Genomic DNA, 12,438 nt, shown 5'->3' with positions numbered 1-12,438 from the left:
AAAAACACAAAAATCAGCTGGGCGTGGTGGCGCACACCGGTAATCCCAGCTACTTGAGAGGCTGAGGCACAAGAATTGCTTGAACCTGGGAGGCAGAGGTTGCAGTGAGCCAAGACTACACTACTGCACTCTATCCTGGGCGACAGAATGAGCATCTCAAAAAAAGAAAGGAAAAAAAAACTGGAAAAAATCTAAAAATTTGCTTACCAGGGTATTCACAGAAACAGTGTTTTATTATAACCATTCAAACTGCAAACAAACTGAATGCTCAACCATAAGGAACAACCAAATAAACCCTTGACTCTTCATTCCCTCTCATACCTCCACATCTAATCCAGGTGGCTCTATCTTCAAAACACTGGATATCCAGAATCCGGCCACCGCTTAGCACCTCCAGCACTGCCACCCTCGTCCAAGCCACTGTTATCTTTCATCTGTATTTTTGCCTCCTTGTTGACTCCTGCCGCTTGGAGTCTACTCTCACACAATGGCCAAGGTAATCCTTTAAAACCCAAGTCAGATTATGTCAATCCTCTGCACAAAAATACTCCAGTGTCTCCCCATACCTCTTTAAAACAAAAGCCGAAAACCACAGGTCAGTGGTTATGAGGCAGTTTATGATTCTGTGCCCACCTCAAGCTACCCTACTACTCCTCTGCTCTCATCCTCTACAGCCCTCTGCACTCCAGCTACAGTTTACCTACATAACAGGTACACTCATGCCTTAGGGCCTTTACAGTTGCTGTGCCCTATGCCTGAATGCGTTTTTCCCCCAGAGATCCTCAAGGCTTGCGCCTTCACTTTCTGCTTGAATTGTCACCTTGTCAGTGAGGTCACCCTTAAAACCCTATTTAAAATAGCAAGTATGGACAGGTCTCCATCCCAGAATCACTATCATCAGCCTTTGCACTCCATTTTTTTCCATTACCCTCAATGCCCTAACACACTATATATTTTACTTGTTTGTTTACTATCTCTCCAAATAGAATAATAAGGTCCCTAAAAGTAGGGATTTTTATTTTATTTCTTCACTGCTCTAACCCCAGATTATTGCCGGGAAGAGCAGATCCTCATTAAATATTTCCTGAGTGATTTTTGGAATACTAGGTAATAATTAAAAATCATGTTATAAAAAATTTTAGGCCGGGCGCAGTGGCTCATGCCTATAATCCCAGCACTTTGGGAGGCCGAGGCAGGCAAATCACGAGGTCAGGAGTTCAAGACCAGACCAGCAAACACAGTGAAACCCCGTCTCTACTAAAAAATACAAAAATTAGCTGGGCATGGTGGCTTGTGCAAGTAATCCCAGCTACTTGGGAGGCTGAGGTAGGAGAACTGCTTGAAATGGGACCCAGGAGGCGAAGGTTGCAGTGAGCTGAGATTATGCCACTGCACTCCAGCCTGGGCTACAGAGCAAGACTCCATCTCAGAATAAAATTTTTTTAGGCCAGGTACAGCACAGTGGCTCACGCCTGTAATCCCAGCACTTTAGGAGGCCAAGGTAGGCAGAGGTCAGGAATTCGAGACCAGCCTGATCAACACGGAGAAACTCCATCTCCACTAAAAATACAAAATTAGCTGGGCGTGGTGGTATGCGCCTGTAATCCTAGCTACTCAGGAGGCTGAGGCAAAAGAATCACTTGGTTCTGAAGCAGAGGCTGCAGTTAGCCAAGATCTCGCCATTGCATTCCTGCCTGGGCAACAAGAATGAAACTCTGTCTCAAAAAAAAAAAAAAAAAGAAAAAAAAAAAGAAAAAAAAAACTTTTTAATGTGACCTTAGAAACTGGTAGAAATGTAAAGAGCATGTTATCAAAGAATATGTAAACCCATGGATCAAGAAGAAATCATAGGGAAATTAAAATGTTTTTCACTGAATGTTAACAAGAAGACTTCAAAATCAGTGGGATTCAGAGAAAGCAATTCTTGGAGGAAAATTTGTACCTTTAAAACTGTGTATTAGAATATCAGAAAGCTTACAATCAAAACAATATAATAATGTTCCCAATTGTATATCTAAAACAAATACATACATAAAAGACAGCAACACTTTATTCTGGTTATTTCTGTGGTAAGATTACATACATGCTTTTCTGTAATGTTAGTTTTCCTCTAGTGAACAAATATTATTTTTATTGTTTTTTATAAAAGGTTTTAAACAACTTCCTTTCCCTGTGGTTGAATTCTAATTGCTGGCCTCTTCCTCTGCCTGTCTCCTAAAATACTTGCTCCTCTGGATTCCTTCCTTGCTCCTTCTCAATTTATGTTCAGCCCTTAGTAATCTTACCCACTTTCTGGATTCACTTATAACCTGCAAATGGATTTCTCAATTTTTTGTAATATCCTGAATTAGAGACTCATGTTTCCAACCACTTGAAAGGATACTTCTATCCAGATGGAAATCCTATAGCCACTCAAATTTAACAGGCCTAGAAAGAACTCATCATTTCCTAAAACTTGTTCTTCATCTTTATTTTTAATGCCGGCTAAAGACATCACTATATACCCAGGTTATCAATTCTATCAGTTCTACCTTAGAATTCTCAATCAAATCCAACTTTTCTTCTCCCTCACCAATGCCATGTTTTCAATTTAGGCATCTTTTATAAGTTATATTCTAAAAGAATCCAAGCTTATCCTCCTGCTACCACACTCCCCTCCTTAAGAACTGAGTCCTGATCAAGGTTGCTGCACACAGCCTGAAGGCCATCCATGTAAACTACAAGTGTTAATTGTGCCCAATGGCCTCATCATGATACTCCGGCTGCTTTCAAACTTCGTTAGATAAAACAAACTTAACAGCACTATAAAATCCTTCACCTGTCTCCACTTTCTATTTTTCTAGCTTCCGGTTTTCATAATTCCTCTGAGCACCCTACAATCCAAACATATTTAACTTTTCAGCAAGCCCTATCAAACCCTATGCTTCTGTGGATTTTTCTTTAGTCTGTAGTGCCCTCTCTACATAAAACTTCTAAATCCTTCAAAATACAGTTCAAATGTACCCTCCTCTGTGAAGCATTTTTGAATAGCCTAGACAAAGATACTTCACTAAGCATTCTGTTAATAGTTCTATTACAGAGCTTGTTGCATTGCATGATAATCACATACATCCATCTCTCAAATTCAACTGAAAGTTGAGCCAGTGTGCCGGGCACGGTGGCTCAAGCCTGTAATCCCAGCACTTTGGGAGGCCGAGGTGGGTGGATCACAAGGTCAAGAGATTGAGACCATCCTGGTCAACATGGTGAAACCCCATCTCTACTAAAAATACAAAAAATGAGCTGGGCATGGTGGCACGTGCCTGTAATCCCAGCTACTCAGGAGGCTGAGGCAGGAGAATTGCCTGAACCCAGGAGGCAGAGGGTGCGGTGAGCCGAGATCACGCCATTGCCCTCCAGCCTGGGTAACAAGAGCGAAACTCCGTCTCAAAAAAAAAAAAAAAAAAAAAAGAAAGAAAGAAAGTTGAGCCAGTGCATAAAGAAGCCCCACATCTGTACCCTCAATATCTACAAAGCCCGGCCCCTAAAAGGGGCTCAATTCGTGTTTATTAATACTATACTTATCATATGCATTAGTACAACTTTCTAAAAGTAAATAAAAATGAGTTAAAAAACAGACTTACATGTTCAGCTGGTCAATCTAAGTCTATAATCCATGTGGTGGACAGAAATGACATAACTATTCTTGATTCCTACACTTCCTGATGTTTAAACCTTCGTATAATTCCCTCCCCTTATACGTGAACTGGACATAGGACTCCCTTCTAATCAATGAAATACAGCAAAGGCAATGGGTTATATGTGATTACATGCACATAATTATGTAAGAACACAGCACCAGTCCACCTTACAGAGTCTCTTGTTTGCTGACTTTGAAGAAGCAAGCTGCTCTGAACCTAACAGCCACAAAGAAAGAAATTCTGCCAATAACCCAAGGAAGTCTGGAGGCAGACCCTTTCCCAGTTGAGTCCCCAAACAACAATCCAGCCCTGCCAACATGTTGACTGCAGTCTTACAGAGGACCCAGCTAAGTTGTGCCCAGCCTCTTGACCATAGAAACTGCCGAGGCAATAAATGTATTGCTTAAAGCTACTAAATCTGTAGTCATTTGTGAATAAGCAGCTTAGAAAGTGAATAAAATCAGAACCTAGGTATTTCTGAACCCTTTGTTCACAAAGGCCCAAGTTTTGTCTCATTTCTAAACAAATAAATGTGGAACCAGTCATGTACATGCAAAATCAAAACACAGACTAACATCTCAAATAAACAATAGTTCTTAAGAATATTTACGTAAGGCAAAACTTAGCAAGTAATTTGCTGTATACATAAAGCAATTCCTACACTCTCTTTTAACACATTTGCCAACATACCCAATTGTACATAATACTTAGTACATGTAATAAGTATAATATTAAGGCAATTCTCCTTAAAACCCAAACAATAAATAGTTTAAAAGCTGATATCTAATTGATGATATCTGGTAATTGGAAGAACTTACTGGTCACCAGGCAAAGCAATTAAATTGAAGGAGAGCAAGGTACTTGCTGGAGATGTGCCTGAGAAATAAGACACTCTTCTTACAACAGGGCTCTTACTCCCTCAGGCCCTGCAGCAGCCAGCAAAGCATCAAAGTACCAGGTTCTTAGGTCAGGCGGCTCTCAGACCAGGTGATGTCCTATGTAACTCACCAAAAAAATTCCCAAAGCAGAAACTTCCATGACATAGGCCACACTTAAGCACAGCAAAGTATACAATATGAAGGTATGAAATTACAACTGAGAAACATTAACCTCCAAAATTCTTCCTTCAGGAGTGGCAGGGGTGGTGGTTAGAAGGCTCATTTAGAGGCAAACATTCCTCTTCTGCCACTCCTCATAAAAGCCTTCAACGGAAAAAAATATTCAGAAATATGAAGTAGATTAATTACAATATCCCAAATTCAAACACTTTGGCACTTAATATTGGTAAGAAGTGATAACTGAGACCAATTCAACAATGATTAACTGATGAAGATAATCTAACACCGCAAGAGTTCACATCTGCCTTAAAAATTAAGAGAAATCTTCCTAGAAATACAGGTTTTATTCAGCATATTCAGTTTTAAGAAAAAACCCACACTCCTTCAATATAAGAAAACATATTTCACAAGTAAGGAGGCACCTGAATTATAATCAGACTACTGAAATCCTAGCAAGCCACACCCAAAAAAGCTTAAGACAATCAGGAGGCCAAAAGCAACCCAGCAACACTGGTTGTCTTAGATTAAGTCATTTACATTTTCACTTCTGGACTCAAGTATACATTATAGAAGTCCACACGATTTCTCTGGAAATAATCTCCATTTATTTGTATATTTCTATAGCCTAATTCATCTACTCCATCCTTGCTGCATCAGTAAAGGCTATTTTACCACTCATATTAATTACTTGTATGAACAGCTACTTGACAGAAGGAAAAAAAAAAAAACAGACATAAATTAAAGCCAAACAAATCCTAAGGCTTTTAAATCATCAAGACTTTTAAATATTAGCAAATATCCTCAACACCTCTTTTAAAACAAAGGTGATGGACAACACTAGGTGGTCCATCAAGAGAGCATCTGTTTACTATAACACTCACCAGTCTGAAAAGAGTAACAAAGACAAGATTTACTTCACCTAAAATCTATATAGATATAATCATATTCTGCTGTCCAGTAACTCAATTCTAGGAAATTTCTACAAACTGAAATATCTGGATTATGCACTTTTCTTCCAGTTCTCCAGAGAGAATAAGAGTGTATATAGCCAAATTAGTCGTCCAAAAGACAGCGAAACATAAAACCAACACAGAAAACCTCCTCATTCAGTGGGTCAATTCATTATGAGGGAACTACTAACAATTCCACTTGCTAGACTCTTAAAGGTTAAAAAAAGGGGGGGAGGGTACTGTTTTTCATTTTCTATAAATTACATGACAGCTTACAAAAGAGTAATTTTGAATCTTAGTACCAGATTTTCTTATGAGGAGATGTTAACAATGTAAACAATTAAAACAACAGTTTTACAAAAATCAATATGAACTTTCCATTAATTCAGAAATAATCCTTTTATCAATTTTCAGATAGTTATTTGTATGTAACCAAACATTTATACAATTTGTAACTGAATAAATACAATACTGTAACACATACTAAAAAATTAATTAGAAGTACAATCAAGTCTAATTTTTTTTAATTGTGAGATTCTTCATCTAGCTCTCTAAACCTCAAGATAATGAGAAACATGCTTCTATCAAGTTCTATTGTTTTCCTAATAATCCGTACACTAATAAATAGGCAATGCCACTCACTAAGGCAAATGCCACTAGTAAGGGGTTTTACATAAGTGTATTCCATCTCCGTCTCAACAAAGATTTAAGGATGTGGCACTTTCATCTGATCTGTCATATAGTAAGAAAAGATCAGGTAATTTCTCTGATCCCCTTCTAGCATTTCTCAATTGAGGTTCCTCATCTGAATCACCAAACACAGGAAATTATTTCAGTGACTGTTTTCTCAATTGTTCCAAGAGTGATACATAACTAAAACCGTCCTAAATGTGCTGGAGCTAAAAGTTAAAATTCACCGCACACTACTGCTCAATTCTCTCCAGAAAGCCAGTTGAGAAAGGCTGCTATAAGTTACTTAGTGTCACTGTGCTACTAGGCCCTAGTCATTCAACCCCAACAGTACTAAAAGAACTAGAGTGCACAGATACAGAACTTAGATAAGAAAAAAGATAAATGCTTTACCTCCAACTTTCACAACTAGGTATTTTTACTTACTCATTTACTAGGAATAACATGGGGCTCAACTGTGTGTCCCTTGCTCTGAACCAAATGCATTTATCTTAACAAAATAAACCCATACAAATATAATGTTTGCCAAAGGGAATTATCGTCTTAGAAAATGAATTTTTAAAAATCAGCATATTCAATATTATTGACTTGACAAGACTTTTCCTATTCACCCTTCTTTAACAAAATTAAATGTTCACCTTTTGATAACTGCCAAATGCAAATTTTCACTTTAAAAAAATATTAAAAACCAGTTTGTCCTTCATTTTCGCACGCATCACCAATTCTCAGAAGCTGCCTTTTAAATTCTTCAATGTGGACTACAGCACCTTCGACTGTTAGATTAGTTGTGATCAAATCACTCTAAGGACACCAGTAGAATTCTTTTACTCAAAAGCAAATGACTTCTAAAAATGGCCCAATTTTAGAAAGGATGAATATATTTAATTAAGAAGCAAAAATTACTTTAAAACAACATAGCTAATTAAAAGTCAAGCGTTGCTCCATATTGAATGTGCAAAGCATTACTAAACAGGTAAAACTAAACAAGACATTCCTATTTTTAATTTATGCTGGAGTAAATGCTGATAGTACAAACATCAGAACAGATAAATTACTAAGTATTCCACTTTACTAGGTCTCTACTCAAAGTGCCTAGGTTTATAAATATGAGTAAAAGAGGCACAAAAATATAAGGGATGGTGTTTTCGCTGCTCATCTGTGCTCAGTTGTGAATTTTTCTCATATCAGATACATAATGCAATGACATAGGAATGCTTATCTATCTATACTTCTATTTATTTTCATAGAGCGGGGAGGTGGTCCTGATTCATTACTATTAGCGTTTTCAATAAAGCACATCAGCATAAAACATAACTGAAGTGGCAGAATTCATTTTCCCCAGGACAATGCACCCTTCCTCCTCTTTCTATAGAAAAGCATATCACTTTGCTATTAAAAATGTCCATTTTTCACAACTGACTTTTCCTTAACTCTAGTCAATATTGCTCTTCAAAAGAACCTAGCCAATTACTGTACCTTGCAGGCAGAGTTGCAAAATTTTTATTTCCTTAAGAAACGTATCCATTTTTTAAATGCTGTCCAAATTAAGCAGGACTCACATAAACTGTTATTTGTATGTAACCAAACATTTATACAATTTGAAACTGAATATAATAATGCTGCAATACATATTTAAAAATTAAGTAATTGGAAGTACAATCAAGTCTAATTTTTTAAGTCTAAATTTTTAAGTGGGGTTTAAAAACAAACTTTTCATTAACGCATTCATCCAATTAAAGTGACATAGTAAGTGGGACTGACACAGATTTAAGGATTACAGCTTTATGTGAAAAGTCGGCCCAAAGATGGTAACTCAATGTTCATTTGAGACCCTTTGACTTTTGGCCTTTAAAAGCTGTTCCCCACTCGAGTCCCCAGATATAACATTTAGCAACGTATCTCCTCCTGACTTCCTGGTACTAAAAGCCACAACCACAAGGGCTGTTTCGTCGGTTTGTTGTAAAACAACATTTGCTCCAGTCACCTCACTGGAAAATGGACCTTCTCTACTGGGGAGCCGCAGAGGTGAGGGTGCTTACGAGGTTTTGAAACAAAACCACGCGTCTACGCGGTAGTAGCACTGCAGGTGTTAACTGCCGGCTTTCTCCCCAGGATGGGGCCGGGCGCGGGCCGGGCGGGGCAACAGCCCCCGGCGCCCCGGCCGAAGGAGAAAAGGAGAAGGGTAAAAATACCCGGCAGCCGCTGCCCACGTGCAGCCGCGGGAGGGCCGGGCGCAAACGCGCGGAGAAGGGGCCGTACCTCCAAACATATGCGGCGAGAGGTGAGCTGGTAAGGAGCCGATCACCAGACGCGGCCCGCCGGGGCTCCCGCCTGCCGGCCGGTCCCTGCCGCCGCCGCCGTCCTCGGGGCTGCTGTGCACCGAGTCCTGCGAGCCGTACGGGCCGCTGCTGCTGTTCGGGATGCTGAAGGAGGACTGCGCCGCGCGGGCCCCTGACGCCACGCTCCCCACGGCCCCGCCAAGGGAGCGGCTGCGCGGGGCCGGGGCTGCCGGGGCCGCCGAGGCCGCCGCGGCGCCGCCCGAGGCGCTGGGCTGGTGCACACTGGGCACCTGAGCTGGGAACCTCCCCGCGGCGGCGGCCCGAGCGCCGCCGCCGCTGCCGCCGCCGCCCGCGGTCCCATTGGCCCCTCCGCTGCTGCTGGAAGGCAGATCCGAGCCCGAGTACGCGCGCGTGCGGCCGTTAGCAGCGGCCGGGCCGCTCTGCTTGGCGCCCATGTCCGCCCTGCCCCGGGCCGGGCCCGCGCGCAGCGCCCGGAGCTCCGGGAGGGCGAGAGCGAGGGCAGGAGCGTGAGGGCAGGGCCGAGGCGCCGCGGCCGGCACAGAGAGGCTCCCGCACGTCCAGGGCCGCCGCCCGGCGCCCCGAGGGGCAGTCGGCGCCCTGCGCGCTCTTCTCCTGGCGGTGGGCGAGGCCGGCGGCCTGCCGCGGGCGCAGGAGACGAGAGGACGCGAAGAGGAAGGGGATCCGGCTGCGGGCACCGCTCACAGGCTCCAGCGGGAGGAGGCGGCTCAGGTGGACGTGCGGCCGCCGCTGGTTTCGGTTCTGGTGCGCCACGACGGGCCGCTGCCGCTCTCTGCCGCCGCGCTCGGCGCCCCGGGCCTCGGCACCGCCTCCTCTCGGGCGGCCGCTGCTACCGGCGCCATCCTCCGGCTCACACGGCAGCAGGCGGCTGAGTGGGAGGCGCCCGCCCAGACTTCGCCGGGGCCACCTTCCCTCCTCCCCCAGCCACCCAACTGTTATTAGCGGAGAAAGAGGAAAAACGGGTGGCGCGCGAGGGGAAGACGAAGAATGGGAGGGAGGGGTGGCGCGCGCTTCCCGGCAACCGTCGCCTCGCTCCCCCCGCGAAGGAGGGGCCGGACTGGCGGGAGGATCTGAGCCGCGAAGGTGGGGGTGCCCAAGAAGGGAGGAGGTCCCCGACCCTCGCGCCGGAAGGCCGCGGAGCGGCGCGACGGCAGGGTGCGCCCGGCCCTTGTGTTTGGGTCGCGCGCGGTGACCCCGCCCCCGCCCCCTCGTGCCGCCCGAACGATTGGCTCCCGCCGGCCTGGCTCCGCCTCCCCCGGCCGCGGCCTGCCGCCCCGGCTCCGCCTCCCCTAGGTACGGCGGTGCGGTAGGTGCCGCCACCCGCGGACTCGGTGATGGACGGGTCTCTAGCCCTGCCCTCCCAGCCGGGGCGCGCCCTCGCCTCCAGCGCCGGGCCTACGCCTTTAGGAGGGACGGACCCGGGGCGCCAACCAGAAGGCGGCCCCTCCTCCTGCACGTGGCCCGGCGACGCCGGAGGAGCCAGTGTCCGCTGCAGCTTTTCCTGGCAGGGGGCGTGAATGGCTGTATCCTGTGCCCAGAGCCATTTGCTTTCGGTGGGTGTTAGTGTTACACACTGATTTTAAAAACACGGAAGCTCAAAATCCAGCTTGATCTGAATTAAACTTACTCATGGAACACCAACCCGGGAGGAAGGGTGGAGTTGGAAGAACTCAGGATAATCCAGCTTGACCCTCCGTGGTAGGGCAAAAACCGTGGTGCCAGGAACGCTGCACCTGACTTATGAAACCTAGGATCTAGGCCCAACACCAAACTATGTGTAATGCGCAAATTATTTTACCTTTTACCTTTTTGGGTTTTAGGTTCGTTTTTGTTTTGAGACTGTCTCAGTCTCAGTCACCCAGGCTGAAATGCGGTAGTGCTGTGTCGACTTACTGCCACTGCAACTTCCGCCTCCCGGGTTGCAGCGATTCTCCTGCCTCAGCCTCCAGAGTAGCTCGGATTATAGGAAGGTGCCACCACGCCTGGCTAATTTTTGTATTTTTAGTAGTGACGGGGGTTCACCATGTTGGCCAGGCTGGTCTCGAACTCCTGTCCTGAAGTGATCCACCCGCCTCCGCCTCCCAAAGTGTTGGGATTACAGGCGTGAGCTACCGCATCCTGCTGACTTTAGGTTTCTTACCTAAACTGTTTGTGTTAAATCCTAGGGTACCCGCATCTTTAAGATCCTATAATTTCTCTAAAATGGAATGTAATAAAATTTTCCTCAGTGCATTCCTCGGTGTTCATGTGGTCTCTCCGTGGCAGAATGGGGTCTGGATACCCAGGGAACAGCCTGCTCTGAGACTCCCATTTTGAAAATGTCTAGTCTCTACACATATCCTCACCTGAAAATAATAGCAAGTGGTGTTTTGTAAAACTACAGAAATGCTTTGTCTTTTTTTTTTTTTCCAGTATTTGCAATAAGTCTTTTATGTAATGATTTTTGTCTCTCTTAGGATATGGCAATCAAGTTTTTAAACAAAAGGAGAATATATGTATACATATAAAGACATGCATTGTGTAACTCTGTACACAAACACCTATGTAAATGGAAAAACGTACTCAGTGCTTTATATGCAATATCATGTTAAGATATGGTGATCATTTTGGTTAAATGCCCTCTCCTTATAGATGTTTCCTGGCACCCTGTTCCCCACCCCAGCATTACAGACCGACTTCAGTGTTCCCACTCAGTGCTGTACAATACCTCCTTCATAGCTCTGATCATGTTATCATTATTAGACATCTTGCATGTCAATAAACAATTGGCTCCATGATAAACTTCACATCTGCACCTCCAGTGTTTAACACAGTGCCTGGTGCTTGTGATACAATAAATGTTCTGTGAATGAATTAATGAGTGAGTGAATACATATATCCTCACCAGTTGTACTGAAACAGTTCTTTCTTGTATGTCACTCATGAACTTACCGTGTTCTTACGCTCCTTGACATTTCCCTTGTGGGTGCCCTTTCCACCTCCTCTGTGGTGGGCCCTTTTCTTTCTTTCCTCACAAGGATTCTGGAAATAAAATGCTGACCTTCTGTAGTCTTTTTCTGGCCCTCTTTCCTCTCTCCTCACCCCTCTCAACTCTCTCCAGTCACCAGCATGAAGCTGTCGATGTGTATTATTGTCAACCAGACAGTTCTGACTTCATTGAAAATGTGTCATTTCTTTATTATACCTACCAGTTCTTCAAAAATTAAAAGTGCTGCTTCATCCAAGTTAGTACACACAGGTATACATATATGCAGAACTGAAACAAGTTTTTGAGATAATACCTGTGCTACCTGAAATGGACTCTGTTTTCTGTTTGACTTCACTTTTGTAAAATGCTTGTCACTGCTCATTGGATTGATTTTACAACTTACTAATAGGTTGTAATCTGCAGTTTGATAAACAGTAGTCTAAATCAGTGCTTTGCAAACTTTAGCACACAAAAGGATTATGTGAAAACCTTGTTAAAACAGCTGTTGGGCCCCATCCTCAATGATTCTTACTCCTTAGCTCAGGGTTGGCCTGGAGAATTTGCATCCTAACAAGTTGTCCAGTGATGTTGCTGCCATCAGACTTCAGACTCTGGTTTGGAGAAACACTGGCCTAAATGATGCTTTCCTGTATAATCAGAACTGCTGCTGTAATGCCTTTGTGACTTCAAGACCAGAGCCCAAGCTCTTTAAAATTTTTCAAATTTGAAGCTTTTAAAATACACTATATTCCTCCTGATGCAGCTAAATGATAT

At 43.9% G+C, this 12,438-nt stretch overlaps 1 protein-coding gene across 1 annotated transcript in view; it reads right to left on the bottom strand.

Moving 5' to 3' along the window:
* ZNRF2 (zinc and ring finger 2) overlaps positions 1 to 9,872 on the bottom strand; it is an 88,427-nt gene extending 78,555 nt beyond the window's left edge. Inside the window, exon 1 of the mRNA XM_039472937.2 lies at positions 8,638 to 9,872. Within this exon, the coding sequence (XP_039328871.1) occupies positions 8,638 to 9,112 (475 nt within the window). The 5' untranslated portion in view covers positions 9,113 to 9,872. The remainder of the gene's footprint in view (positions 1 to 8,637) is intronic.
* Between the last annotated feature and the right edge of the window lie 2,566 nt (positions 9,873 to 12,438).

Source organism: Saimiri boliviensis, chromosome 10 (genome assembly GCF_048565385.1).
Source record: "Saimiri boliviensis isolate mSaiBol1 chromosome 10, mSaiBol1.pri, whole genome shotgun sequence".
NCBI classification, from domain to species: Eukaryota; Metazoa; Chordata; class Mammalia; order Primates; family Cebidae; genus Saimiri; species Saimiri boliviensis.
Note: the sequence above shows the minus strand (reverse complement) of the source record. Positions and strands in the feature narration are given on the sequence as shown.